This window comes from Notolepis coatsorum (assembly GCF_963971535.1).
Source record: "Notolepis coatsorum genome assembly, chromosome: 12".
Classification (NCBI taxonomy): Eukaryota; Metazoa; Chordata; class Actinopteri; order Aulopiformes; family Paralepididae; genus Notolepis; species Notolepis coatsorum.
Window position 1 is genome coordinate 17,843,043 of NC_140176.1, and position 14,490 is coordinate 17,857,532.

The following is a 14,490-nucleotide window of genomic DNA, read 5'->3' on the forward strand; positions in this document are numbered from 1 at the left end:
GTGGCATCTGCTGTTGACCTGCTATCTCGCTCTAAACAAGACAAAATGGGTCTATGTGAGTCTCAGAGAGTTAACATCAAGCGCACGCCACTGTGTTGTGAAAAAGTGTAGCCTACTCATTGCACAATTAAGAATATTATGCATTGTTGTTGTCGAGGCCCATTGCAAGACACAGGTGCTGTAACTTCCCATAGAGCTCTTGTATTCCTACAACATTACTTTTTAGATGGTAATATTACAAGGAATTTGGAAAACAATTATACTGTGATATATATTGTTGTTACCGTCCAGAATTAGAAAATCATTATATGAAATTTTGGTCATATCACCTACCCTTTACTTTCTTTCTCAGTACTCAAAGATGACTTCTCACCGTCCTCATCCAAGGATGGCACACTGCAGACAATGCAATCAGAGGCTACGTGCTTTGAATCAGCTGTCTATCAGCCCTATGATTAGACACTGTGTCTGATTTCCACAAGGGCTGATTTCCTTGTGGGATTTGGTTATACAGTAGACTACACAAGTTGAGAGATAACGGAATTTAATGTAGCAGCCAGATTGTTAAATCAAAACCAGTATATGATGAACAGGACTCTATCATTGTCCATATTTCATTTTCTTGAGGCTGGGAAGGGAATTGGCCTAATCAATCCATTCAGTCTCTGGAGCGGAGCGTAACAGTAAGAAGCATTTTGTATGAAAGTATTCTGTACTTCTGTATGACAACTATTAAAGAAACTTGAAACAATTCAATTCAACAAGCAGGCCTGATCTCCATTTCCACAAACAAAATACTGTATATTCTAGTCATCTAGCGACATCGGGGCTGTGTTTGAGAAAACATCTTGTACTGCTGCGGTGCAGTACAGCCTAATGGGCCAAGAGAGATAAATAATACAGGCAGGATGCTGAGAATGTCTTTAACGGCCGTGTCTGAGCTGAAATAGCCTTGATTCCCCATATCGGACCAGGCAACAACACTCTAATGCCCCGAGAGAAATCAATGCCGCGTGTTACGGCAGGCAGGATAATATGGACCCAATTCTCGAGAACACAACATTATGTAATATAAAAAATAAACCAATCCCCCCCCCCTCTCCCTCTCCTATGTGTTCCTGCTATGTAAACAACTATCGTCAACAATCCCATGTGATGTGGCGACCATGTGACTCTTTATAGCCAATGTTTATCTGCGGGAATAAGAAACATGATAGTGTCTCTATCCTGACCTTTTACCTACTAACTTCTTTGCCCAGTATTCATGTGCACTTTAAACCTGCATTTTAAAGACTCACACCCAAGTCTGCTGAAAAGGCCAGTTCAACAGAAAATACAACACCTGTGTGTGAGTGAGTTTGCTATGAGGGGGGGGGGGGGGGGTTTGGCACACGTCTTTGTGTGGGTGCATGAGCAGGCCGCCGCCAAGACTGCAGGCTGTCATTGGTTTCCATAGTGATGTCACTTGTTTAAAGGGATAGTTCAGATTTTTGGAACCCTTTTGGAACCCCAGCCCTATTTCTTATTTACCCATGGGGATGTTGATGATGGACACAATCCTTTCTCTCAGCACGTTCCCCATCCACGCTGTTCCTCATACTAGCTCCGCAAAACCAACACAAAGTCGATGGGATGCAGTGCTGCAGCTCCTGTCTGCACGAGCTGACTCAGAGGCTCACTGAAATGTACTCTTCAGTCAGCTCGTACAGTCACAGGAGCTTGACCCCATTGACTTTGTGGCTAACTATCCGGAGCTAGTATGAGGAACAGCGTGGCTCGTGCTGAGAAAGGACTCGACTGATCAACATCATCATTGGCGAGTAAGAAATGAGGCCAGGGTTCCAAAAATCGGAACTATCCCTTTAAGTGTTATAGTTCTTATGATTCTGAAAAGCTTTCCACCCCCATACAAACGTACAAAGTGAGGAGACAAAGATGACTTTGTAATGCTTAGTTTTGTCTGCAAGCATGCTATTCCAGGGACAGAGAGAGGTTGACAGTTCATGGATTCATGTCAAGGTGAGCGAGCTGGAACATTTTAAATGTCGATTGTTGACTTGTTCTGGGTCAAAGTGGAAATGAGGACAGATTGCTGGTCTCACAGGAGGGGGGGGGGGGGGGGGGTGATTGGCGACACATAACACCACAACACACACATTGATGGTTAGCCAAATCAATAAGTGGAAAAACACAGAGGGACAGTGTGTGTGTGTATAATGTGTGTGTGGTAAACGTGTCACACATGAGAAATGCTCTGTAGTACCACAGATGGCAGAGGGGGGAGTAAGGTCATTCATAAGGACCATGCAGAAGGAGCTGCATGTGTTTAAGAGAGATAACCTTCAACTTAAAGACTGAAGCCTTATCTTGCGTTGTTACGTGTGGAGGAGGCGGCGCCCGCTGGCCAGGTTCACAACCATTTGCTGTGAGATATTAGAACTCCTTTTGGAGATAATCTGTGGTAGTAGCGAACTTTAGTTATTGTGTAAATATGTTTCAAATGAAAATAAACAATGGCCTAATTAGGTCCACTGAATCAATGAACATGCCGATCATCATTAGGCTGTTGACATGCTGCTGACTTTTCTGTAAATCATGGAATAAACCACGTCTTATTAATGAGGCTTAATCAGGCATAGTCTGGATCTCAATGACTCATTTTTGCTCACATCATGGGATGATGGCAGTGATTGGGGCAGTCCAGGAAATACAACATTGTTTTGCTGTGGTAGCTTGGTCCATATGCAATGTTATTATTCCCTGGTCTGGTCACAGACTCCCACAACAACAACAACAACAACAACAACAACAACAGAGTGTTTATGAGCAGAATCTCACCAGACAGGGCACTTAATAATAACTCCATCCATCCATAGTATCATTATTATCAGCATCTCTATGGACCAATAGCAGTTACACAAGGCGTATTGCTGTTCATTGAGCCACACACACACACACACACAGACACACACACACACACACACAGAGAGAGACACGCACACACACACACGCACGCACACGCACATGAACCAACCTGCTCCTTTCTCTTTTGCCAGCGACCGCATGGGCTTTCCTCCAAGATCTCGCTCTCATCCTCGCTCTCATCCTCCTTCCCCTCCGATCCTGAGTTCCTCTCCGGGACGGACATAGTCATTGTATTCCGTATTGTTTCTCCAGATCCCCCTCCTGTCTGTCTGTCTGTCTGTCTGTCTGTCTGGTTGTCTGTCTGGTTGTCTGTCTGTCTGTCTGGTTGTCTGCGCACTGTGTGTTGAAGCCCAGACTGTAGCTCTTGGCGCTCAAAACATCTTGACGAGGAGAAACTGGATATAACACCGCAGCGATCGACCTTTACAGTCAATGCATAAGCTACAGGGAATATACATGCAATGGATAAATGTTACTGATCGCAGCGGTGTCTACATTGTAAGGACGTGGGAAGAAGAACCCGATAATAAGAGCCTCTATACGCGCCCCCCCCTACCCTAGGCTGCACGCAAACTAGATTGCGAAATGTTTCGTTACCGTGGTGGTGCGCGGTGCCCATTCACAGAAAATCAACACAGGTGAAGCAGGGCTTGTTCTGGCGATCAAAATGCTGTCCTGTGAGTCCGTCGTGCACGTTCCATTCTCGATATATGTTTCTCGTGAATGGAGTAGGCTTAATTTTGATCATCTCCTCCTATGCGCGTCACTGTCTGTGTTGTTCGCTCTGCCTCAGAAACAGTGGGCTCCCTCCTCCTGCCAGATAGAGTGCGCAGCAGAGAGGGGGGAATACCGTAACCATTGTAGCAGCTGCGCAGAAACAGGGTCTGTTTTTGATGCTGTATTCCTGTAATCTATCTGTGTATGCATCCCGGTTCTGAGTGTGTGTAGGTGTCCCTTGCCTTTTTGAAGATTGAAGATGTACTTTTACTGTACATTTTCAAGGTAATTGAAATGTGTCTTGTTGTGTCCCTCCTCCTAGCTACACATTCACAGAGTCCCCTACATTGTACACAGTCATAGAGCCCAGTGGCACTGTGTGGCAGTGCCCCACCCCCGGAGCTGGCAGATATGATGATGCATGGGCACAGTAAATGTACACCACACCTCTCATCTGTCTCATCAGAAAACGGAAAGTACTAATCAATCACTGGAAAAAGGTACATACTGTATATGTTATGTTATAGCCATAAAGTAATATATTTAGTACTAATTGTATTAGTAATATATTTACATTTTGTATCGTCAAAAGTCCAAAACAAACAGTGTGACAGGAGTTGAACTAACATGGGTGAGTTCTCTCACTATTACATTAGACTAAGCCACCCACCCACAAACACAGCAATACTATATGATGATGATGATGATGATGATGATGATGATGATGATGATGATGATGATGATGATGATGATGATGATGATTCGTTTTAACATTTATGGTTAAGGTTAGGGTTTGGGGCGAGGCTATCAGAAAAGTGTGTCAATATGTACCTTTTTCCTGTGGTCGATAAGTACTTTATTTACATATTAAGCATATTACATATATAGCGCGATCGGGCTGAAATGTGATGCCAGCCATCCCTGAGTTGCTAACTTGCACCCTCCAGAGACCTTTATACCTTACTAGTTAGAATACACCCTCCAGATACCTTTATACCTTACTAGTTAGAATACTCCCTCCAGAGACCTTTATACCTTATAGTTAGAATACACCCTCCAGAGACCTTTATACCTTATAGTTAGAATACTCCCTCCAGAGACCTTTATACCTTACTAGTTAGAATACTCCCTCCAGAGACCTTTATACCTTACTAGTTAGAATACACCCTCCAGAGACCTTTATACCTTATAGTTAATATACTCCCTCCAGAGACCTTTATACCTTACTAGTTAGAATACACCCTCCAGAGACCTTTATACCTTACTAGTTAGAATACTCCCTCCAGAGACCTTTATACCTTACTAGTTAGAATACTCCCTCCAGAGACCTTTATACCTTACTAGTTAGAATACTCCCTCCAGAGACCTTTATACCTTACTAGTTAGAATACTCCCTCCAGAGACCTTTATACCTTACTAGTTAGAATACTCCCTCCAGAGACCTTTATACCTTACTAGTTAGAATACTCCCTCCAGAGACCTTTATACCTTATAGTTAGAATACTCCTCCAGAGACCTTTATACCTTACTAGTTAGAATACACCCTCCAGAGACCTTTATACCTTACTAGTTAGAATACACCCTCCAGAGACCTTTATACCTTACTAGTTAGAATACTCCTCCAGAGACCTTTATACCTTACTAGTTAGAATACTCCCTCCAGGTACCTTTATACCTTACTAGTTAGAATACTCCCTCCAGAGACCTTTATACCTTACTAGTTAGAATACTCCTCCAGAGACCTTTATACCTTTATAGTTAGAATACTCCCCCCAGATACCTTTATACCTTTATAGTTAGAATACTCCCCCCAGATACCGTTAGGTTACTAGTAAGAATACCCCCTCCAGAGACCTTTAGGTTTAAGTTTAAGTTTATTTGCAAAAGGGACAGTGCATATTAATCAACATTAAAAATGTAAATACGCCAGAATTAGCCAGAAGGCTAGATTTCATCTATAGTCCCTGGCCAAGATGTTAAAAAGGGCATCAACCTAAAGTGATCAAAAAGGTTATCACACATAGCATACATCAAATAGGCCTACATAAAATACAATTCATCATCACAATATACACATTTTAACAAAAATACACATATAAAAAAGAATAAAGCTGAATTGCATACACACAAACTCTTAAGCTGCAAGGGCCACATGTGGGCCCTTTTGAGGACGATTTGCCAACCGGCGACCTCTAGTGGCTCGGGTGTGCATATTTTGTAATACAGAATTGAAGGCTTATTTGTTGCCTGTCGATAGCGACAAAATCCGACCAAATCCGTTCAGAGGTTCTCGAGTTACATGCCGGTATTTGAGGCTTGTGCAAAGTACACGGCATTGCGCAAAATACCACTCCCGACTCTTGGGGCTCTAGTTCCGTCAATCATTTGGCGATCTCGAAAATTGTGGAGGGTTGTAGCCAATGAGTGTGGCTTTCCAATGATACCCCACGTGAGGATGTATGAATCTAAAAAACAAAAACAAACTAACGAGCGAAAACAGGAAGAGAAAAACAGCCGAATGAATTGAAGTCTATGACAAAACTGAGTTTTTCTTTTGTACACAGTTGACAAAAATCACTCCTAATCACCAATTTCTGAATGGATCTTTATGAAATTTGGACATGTACTACATAAGGCTTCCGGCTATGGGTCCGTATGGATTTGTAAGCCATACCACCTTCTGGGGAAATACTACTTCTGGACTACTAACTACTACAGAAAAACTTGAGTAACAAGTTTTTCTACGACTCAAGTTCAGACATATGTTACTCTATTTCATTAGCACTAAAAGTGAATTTTCCTTCTGGAATCACAAACCTCAGAATGTCCTCTTTCAAAAGTGACCAGGCTCATGCATGTGCTATAAGTATAAAGTATGTTGTTTTGGTTTGCAAAAGAAGTATGCAGTCCTCAAAAACTAAAACTAAAATGGCCCATTTTGGGGGCGCAGGTTAACCGGAATTTAGCTGTGGGTGCAGCTCTGGTGTTCTTTGAGCCAGATTTTAACTAGGTTACTAGTCAGAATACCCCCTCCAGAGACTGTATAGGTTACTAGTCAGAATACTCCATCCAGAGACATAGGTTCTAGTTAGAATACTGTATAGTATACCTTTAGGTTTCTCTCTGGTTATAGAGAAGAGACCTTTAGGTTTCTCACCAGCCACCTTCCTCTAGAAGCCAATGTGGCTCAATTTGCTTGTAGGATGGGTCGGCTCTGTGCGTGTGTGTGTGTGTGTGTGTGTGTGTGTGTGTGTGTGTGTGTGTGTGTGTGTGTGTGTGTGTGTGTGTGTGTGTGTGTGTCTGTGTGTGTGTGTGTGCGTGTGTGTGTGTGTGTGTGTGCGCGTGCGTGCGTGCGTGCGTGCGTGTGTGTGTGTGTGTGTGTGTCAGTAGTGCCCTATCAAGTAAATGTAAGTGTGTCGTGGTGGACAGATCCCTTATCTATTTTGATCAAATACAAGTCATGTGTGATTTTGAACCTGTGATTTTGATTCTCACCAGCCAGGCTGTTAGAAGCAGAGAGAGAGAGAGAGAGAGAGAGAGAGAGAGAGAGAGAGAGAGAGAGAGAGAGAGAGAGAGAGAGAGAGAGAGAGAGAGAGAGAGAGAGAGAGAGAGAGAGAGAGAGAGAGAGTCATGGGAAACTGATTGCAGTTAAAGTGCCAAGATTGGCAGTAATTCTGTAAACTGGACACTGGAAGGCTCTGTGTTGTTAAATAATGAAACAGCCCTTTTTTGGGGGAGTTGCAAGTTAAAGTGGCAGTATAGGCAACTTTGGAGGAATTGACAAGGGTGAGTTTGCCTGCCCAGCTGAAATAGAGCAAGCTCTGCATCACTTTTCGAGCTGATGTCTTTGGCTTGTTGGCTGATGTTTGGAGTCTGTTGAAAACCATTGTTGAGCTTGCATGGGCTTGAAAAGTGATTTCTGCTGGGCAGGTAAATATCACAGGTTGACAGGGCAGTGCTCCCCATATTGCCCCTTCCCTGCTTAATAATGTAAAACTGTAATTTTAAAGACTATAGATACAATTTGTATGTAGAGTAATCTTTTTTCTTTTTAAAATAATACATCCACAGAGCTTTTAGAAAGGTGCGGAATAAAACTATAGCCCCAATTTGATAAAGAAAATGTTGGGGGTCCAAGATGAATGTTGTTGTTTACATGTTGCAGGCATGTATTCCCTCCCTACTTCTCATTTCCCCACATGGAATGCACCTGATTGGATCAATGACATGCTGGTGCTCCAGTGCGACATCTAGTGGCTGAATATTATCTATAGCACCTTTTGGGGGGGGGTTCTGTATTTTTCTCCCATCCCAATTGAGTCGTTATGCCAATTCCCTTCTTGGTCATTGCGCGCATTGCCCCACTGTCGGCCTGGGGAGGGTGTAGACTATCACATGCCTCCTCCGATACATGTGGAGTCGCCAGCCGCTTCTTTTCACCTCACAGCGAGGAGTTTCACTGGGGGAACGTAACGTGTGCGGAGGTTCACGCTATTTCCCCCAGATCCCCTCCCTGCTGAACAGGCGCCTGACCGCGGGGCGCGTGTATCCTTTCGGCAACTAACGTTTCCTTCCGCGTTGCTCTGATTGGCCAGAACCAGGACACATACCCCACCACCGGCTTCCCACCCGCTAACACTGCCAATTGTGTTAGTAGGGACGACTGACCAAGCTGGAGGTACCGCTGACACCTGGATTCGATCCCAGAGTCTCTGCGGTGGTAGGCGAGTGCTTAGTCCACTGGGCTACCCTGCCGCACCTATAGCACCTTTAACTTGCGGTTTTGGAATAAAAAAAAATTCCCGGTGCCTATGGAGGATTAATATGACTGTTGGATTACTGTGTAACTGAGACACAATTATGAACTGCTTGAAGTATGTGTTGCATGATGTCTCCCACAGCTGTCATAATTAAACACTGTGTTGGGAGAGGACCTGGGGATTAGCTGACAACCAACCCCCCCAGGCACCTCCCCCAGCTCTCTACCCATTTTCCCACAGGTACGTGATGAGGTAATAGAGACACACCTGGGCTTTATAATGGGAGCCCACAGTCAACATGGCGGACTACTCTGGGGCGGAAGCCTCCGAAAGCGTATTGCACATACACCTTCCTACAACATTGGCTTCAGGTGCATCATCCAACTTCATCCTCCATCCACCAATCTTCTCCTTCACTGTGGCCACAGAGGTCACCTTATCTGGGGGCTCCTCAACGCATCTCCCCCCCCCCCAGTTAAGTGCCTTTTGTGAACTCACTGTGTGTGGTTGGATGTTAAACTACGAAACAGCAAGCCAGAGTGGCGGGGACACCTTTTGCGGTTGTAGCAGCAGTACCGTGCCTCCCTCTTAATACCAGTCACTAGACAGAGCTTTGTGTTGCACGCCATTGTGTAATCACAGGCATTTGATTGAGTGCATGTTTATCCCACGTGACTGTCTGTAACCAGAGTGGCTCATACTTAAGAGCATACTGTAAGTATAAACGTAGTATCCACTCTGTGGGTGGTGTTTTACATCCCAAACCTTTACCTGTGTGGCCTTTTGGACGTTTGTGGACATTTCTTTCTGGCCATTTTGCCAATTTACTATTGTTGTGTGTGCCGCCATTTTGGCGCCTCCATTACTCTGGCTCGGTGCTGGTAGGCCAGGGTACCAAACCATTCTACTGGCCCCTACGGCCACGTGGAGTTCCTTGTCACCAGGCTGCGCTGCGTTCAGGCCACCGGTAAGAATGAACTAGAATTAAAACCTAATTTAAACTATAACAAATGACATTATTATGAAACTCCATCTCTGCCATGAACAACATGACAACCCCCCCCAACCCCACCCCACCTACCCAACCTCCTCCAATGTACAGTTTCTACGTCAAATGTATATACTCTTTTCTGGACTCTTTTTGTATCACAAACAGTACTGTATTTGCAAATCTGGTATGTCATAAATGTATAGATGTAGCAGTACTGTCTATCTGTATGTCGTGTGATATATGTTATGATGAATTGAAAATGGGGGACCCTGATGTAAACAAGACGAAAGTCTTTCTCTGGTCTGCATCCCCTTAATGTATTGAGCTGTACTGTACTGTACCCATTCTGCAATCTGTTAATAAAGTTTTCAATCAATCAATCAATCAAACATTATATTCATTAGAAAGACAGCCAAAATAAATTACTGAACATTTTGGCCTCAAATAATAGCGTTTGTTTTCCCAAATTGTATGCAGCCTTTAGGTCGTACAGTCTGCAGAAATACAGCATGCAGCCTTCTGAGCCAAAGCTTGCAGCAATACGATACATCAGCTGTGTTTCTCAGTATCAGGAAGATATTTCCATGAGAAAGAAAGGTCTCCTGTTCAGGATAACTTTGTATGCCACCTAGTGGTCATAGTGTGACATATTTGAGGAGCAAGAGCTTAGGTAGGCAAATATGACAGTAGAGATACTGTTTACACTGAGATTTATAACGCATTAGGTTAGAAAGATGACATCACATTTAATCGTCTGGTTCTGTGACCTACTGTCAATAATAATATCAATATCTAATATCAGCATCTCTCTGGAAACAATCCCAGGGAGGGACACATGAATCAACAGTTCTACTATCACAGAATCTATTGGGTGATCTGATCACCATCCCGAGCTATTTTTAGCAGTCCTCGTTGAAGAGGCCCGCTTTGCCGAATCCCCTCTCATTGCTAATGAGATCTACTCTTGGCACAAGGAACAGCAGGGACAATGCCGATGTCTAGACCGGCCATGTGTCTGGCACATTAAGAATGCTGCTTCAAAGATGGCTGTCCTGACAAAAGGGAGGGATTGGTGCTAGCATGAAACAACGCCTTGTCACCCATCAAAAGAGATATTCAACTCATGCTGGGTTCAAAATATATGTTCCAAATATATCCCTCAGTGAAAAGATTAGGAATTATTTTCATCTGGGGAATATTTAGATGTTTTATTAAAAAGAAAAAAAGTATTCAAATGACAGGGCCCTATTCGACAGGCAGCCATGTTGGCAAAAAGAGAACTACACAAACATTCCGGGCAAGGCCTCTGTTCTCTCATTCCAGATGGAGGGATAGGTGGTGAGATGAAGACAGTCAAATGACAACAGCACGAAACAGATATCTTTTTAGCTTTCCCTTTATTGAACATTGAGCATACAAAGAGAGATTCGTACAGCCATGATGGTGGTCACGGTGGCGCGATCTTCTCCCTCTGCTCCAGCTGTGCTCCAGCGACTTTAAGCCTTGAAGCCCTTGGACTGGGAAGAGGTCCAGACCTCCTCGCCGTCCCTCTCGATCACCATGGTGCCGTCGTTGCGCATGTACATGTGGCACATCTTGAAAGTACCGGAGGCCTGGGTCTTGGTCTGCCACATCATCTTGTTGTCCTTCTTGTACATGACGAAGTTGCAGTCGTCCTGCATGCACAGGCGCCAGGCGTCGCGCTGGCCGGCGGTGTCAGACGTCCACATGGGCTTCCAGCCGTAGATCACGAAGTTACCGTCCTCCTGCGAGAGTTGCACAGAGACATAGATGGAAGATAAATGTCACCAACCCTTCCAGGTGTACAGTCGCACCACAGTTATTCGAATTTTGAGAACTAAAAGGAACAAATAATCCCTTTAACATTCTGATGATGATATCAATGGCTACGGAAATAATTCCAAGATTGAATTCTGAGGAAATAAAATAAAATTGAAATTCTCAAGACCCAAATATATAGTATACCTTGACACACAAAAGTATTTTTCCATCACTATTTATGCCATCTCTTTTGCGCCATTTCAGAGGAAGAACACTGTCGTTCCTCAAGTAGCCTACTGACCTGGAACTGAGCCTTCCATTCGTGGTTGTTGGACATGAGATAATCTCCCTTGCGGAGCTCATCGAACTTGGACATGTAGTTCCTGCTCATAATTCTGAAAGAAAGAAAAACAGAGGCTTTAGACCAAGTGCTTGGTCTCTCAATTCTATTCTCGTTCTCTTGCTAAAAACGTTGTTGCTCAAAAGAGGAGAACCACATATACACAGAATAAAAAGTATGCTTCAGAGAGTAAGTGTAAAAAAACACAAAAAACATGCTCTAAAACAAGTTAAATATAAACCGAGATGCCATCTCTATCCTATTTTACCACAGAGCAAAAAGAGGCAGAGGAAGAGAGCTGCAAAAGAAGCGTTAGACAGATTCTCTACTCACAGGCCGGTTGTGGACGAGTCTGATGCTGAAGCTGCAGCTGAGTGAAGTGCCTTCCAGTCAGACACCTCTGGCTTTTATAGGCCCTGACCCAGCAGAGAGACAACCCACACCCTCTGTGGAGACCTAATCTAATCTGGCATAATTATACACAAAACATGTTTTTAGCTCAGTAATTTGATGTGTGCCGTTATGTGCCGTGGTTGATGATGATAGCATTTGGGATCCTGGGATGAAAAAACGAAACGCTTTCATACTGTATATTGAAATGCTTGGTATTTATACTAAGTATCTGCACATGGTGTAGCCTGAATAGAATTTGTGTTATAACACAGTTTCAGGGATATACTGTACAAGGCATACACAGCACTGGCTCAGGGGCTCTAAGGTCATCAGACCAAGCAAACCCCATCGTTCCAGGGTTGGCCCCTGTGTGGGTAACTCAAAAGACCCCCAGTAAGAGCTGGTAGCGCTACATAAGACTTATAGTCTACACACACAGTCTCCCAAATGAAATACTTACAAATACTTAGAGATAGAGATTGATGACCAGCTGAAGTTCAATAAGTGTGATGCTACTATGAAGGTCCAAAGATTGCAACAGTTTTTATGGAAATTATAATGCGAGGCCCGTGTGCAAAACAAGGGTCGGCATTGCCCTGTATTCAACATGTAGCGAGGAAGTGCTTTCCGACGGATACAAATTTGATTAGATTCAAATGTATTGTCATCATACAGCACACTATACCTATAGTGGAATAGACTGTATTAATATTCCATATTTATACCGTCTTGTTGCGCACTCCTGGCCACCTGCCGCACCGCACACGCGCACGTGTACTGTATAGTCTACAACTACGTAATGAATGAACAGTAGGCTTATATTATTCTAATGACTTGTTTTATTAGGAGTTCGCAGATACTGTGCTGCCCTATAGTAGTCATACTGTAGTTCTACTACAGTACAATACAGTACAGTACACATCTTAGCGTGACATCTCTTAAGGTCGCCACAGAGTCAGGCGTGAGCGGACCCGACTCCACAGAGGCGTCGCGCACCGGTGTCACACTTGACTGAAACCTCAAACGATTGCAGACATGCCACACAGAGTACGGTCCGTTCACAGTACTCCCGACTCTGTGGCGGCCTTAAGATGTTATGCTAAGATGTGTACTGTACATACTGTACTGTACGTACTACTATAGGGCAATATGCTATACAGTGTGCGTGTGTGTGTGCGCTGAACAGGTGGCCAGGAGCGTGCAACAAGACGGTATAAATATGGAATATTAATACAGTCTATTCCACTTTAGATATATCCACACGATTAGCTTTAGTTCTTGTTTATTTATCCACTGTCATTTGCAGTGTTGGTGTAGTGTTTCTATTTATTTTCGGACATCAAGATGCCTCTTGAGGCATGACTGTAAATGTAAAACTAAAAGTATCATACAAATATTGTCATATTTATTATTATGATTATTTAATTCCAAGGATGTCTGTAGAGTTAACATGAACGCATTCAAGTTTAAAGCCCTTAAGAACACGGTGCACACCAGTCCGACTTATGACTGCTCTTCAGTGCTCCTAAATCCTGCTCTTAGTTAAGACCGAATCCAGGAGAAGGGACCGTTCTATATCGTACTAGCTTCCGCTCAGCGTCATTCTGCACATATCTCACTTCGTGCATATGCACTGAATAAAAACTCACAATGTACCTTTACATACCAACATTCGTCTGGCCACACCCCTACCCGCTACCTTCATGAGCAGGTGTGTGGCCCCACACTTGCCTCCTTCCTTCTTCACTTTCACCACAAGAGAGTGCCTGTATACCAATCACTTGACAAGGGTATTAAGCTGAAGAAAGTTGAGTTACGTGTTTACATTGTTTCTTGCTTTTTTCTTTCTCTCATACTTTTACAAAGAAAAAAGCTAAGTCATAATGTTTACCTCAGAGGGTCGCGCTAGCAACGTTACCCTTCACCAGCGGTTCTTCATTTCCTCCTCTGCTGTGCGTCTTGGAGCGGGGTTGACGCCACTGTCGTGGACGGCATCCGCGCCTGGTAGGTGTCCGGTGGATAGTTTGCCTCTCCAAGGAGCTGGTGCACCAGCGCCGTCTCCTGTGAGATGGCCTGGTTCCTGCTCTGGTTCCTTTGCCGCCGGAGAGTCGTCCGCTGTTGGGCGGCCGGCTCCTCTGGTGGCGGAGGATTTGAGACGCAAGCTTTTTGCGTCTGCTCGCTCCCATCGTAAGATGGTGGCTTGTAGACGCGAACGGCCTAGTTTTGGGGAGTTACTGGAGCCGGATGAGGATGCGTCTGCTTCTCCGTGGCCGATGGAAACTGAGGACTACATGGTAGAGGCAGATGGGTTCTTGTTCGACGCCCCGGTGGAGACATGTCTGCCTCCCGGCTCCCGTCCAGGTTACACTGGCGGGGGGTGATAGGTCTCCTTGGGGTCCCTCGTACGCTGATGTTGGGTTAGAACCTCCGACTCAGCGGCGGGATGCCCTGCTATCAGCCACATCGGAATGTGGCTCTGCGATGTCCAGTAGTCTGCCGCATGTGAGGGATGCGAGCTCGGTGGGGGAAAGTATGCAGGGGGAACTGCGTGCTTTGTTCCCCGAGCTCATGGCGGCGGCGGC

General features: G+C 44.4%; 2 protein-coding genes across 2 annotated transcripts in view; both read right to left on the reverse strand.

Annotated features, from left to right (window-relative positions):
* Positions 1-3,702, reverse strand: part of LOC311238597 (nuclear receptor-binding protein 2-like) — a 74,735-nt gene extending 71,033 nt beyond the window's left edge. Inside the window, exon 1 of the mRNA XM_084326719.1 lies at positions 3,007-3,702. Within this exon, the coding sequence (XP_084182845.1) occupies positions 3,007-3,154 (148 nt within the window). The 5' untranslated portion in view covers positions 3,155-3,702. The remainder of the gene's footprint in view (positions 1-3,006) is intronic.
* Positions 3,703-10,807: 7,105 nt separating this feature from the next.
* On the reverse strand, positions 10,808-11,882 carry LOC311238215 (B-type lectin plumieribetin-like). Its single transcript, XM_084326240.1, has 3 exons — positions 11,849-11,882; positions 11,477-11,570; positions 10,808-11,159 (listed from the first exon to the last, which is right to left on the reverse strand). The coding sequence occupies exons 2-3, from the start codon at positions 11,564-11,566 to the stop codon at positions 10,890-10,892; spliced, it is 360 nt and encodes a 119-aa protein (XP_084182366.1). The 5' UTR covers positions 11,567-11,570; positions 11,849-11,882; the 3' UTR covers positions 10,808-10,889.
* Positions 11,883-14,490: the final 2,608 nt, after the last annotated feature.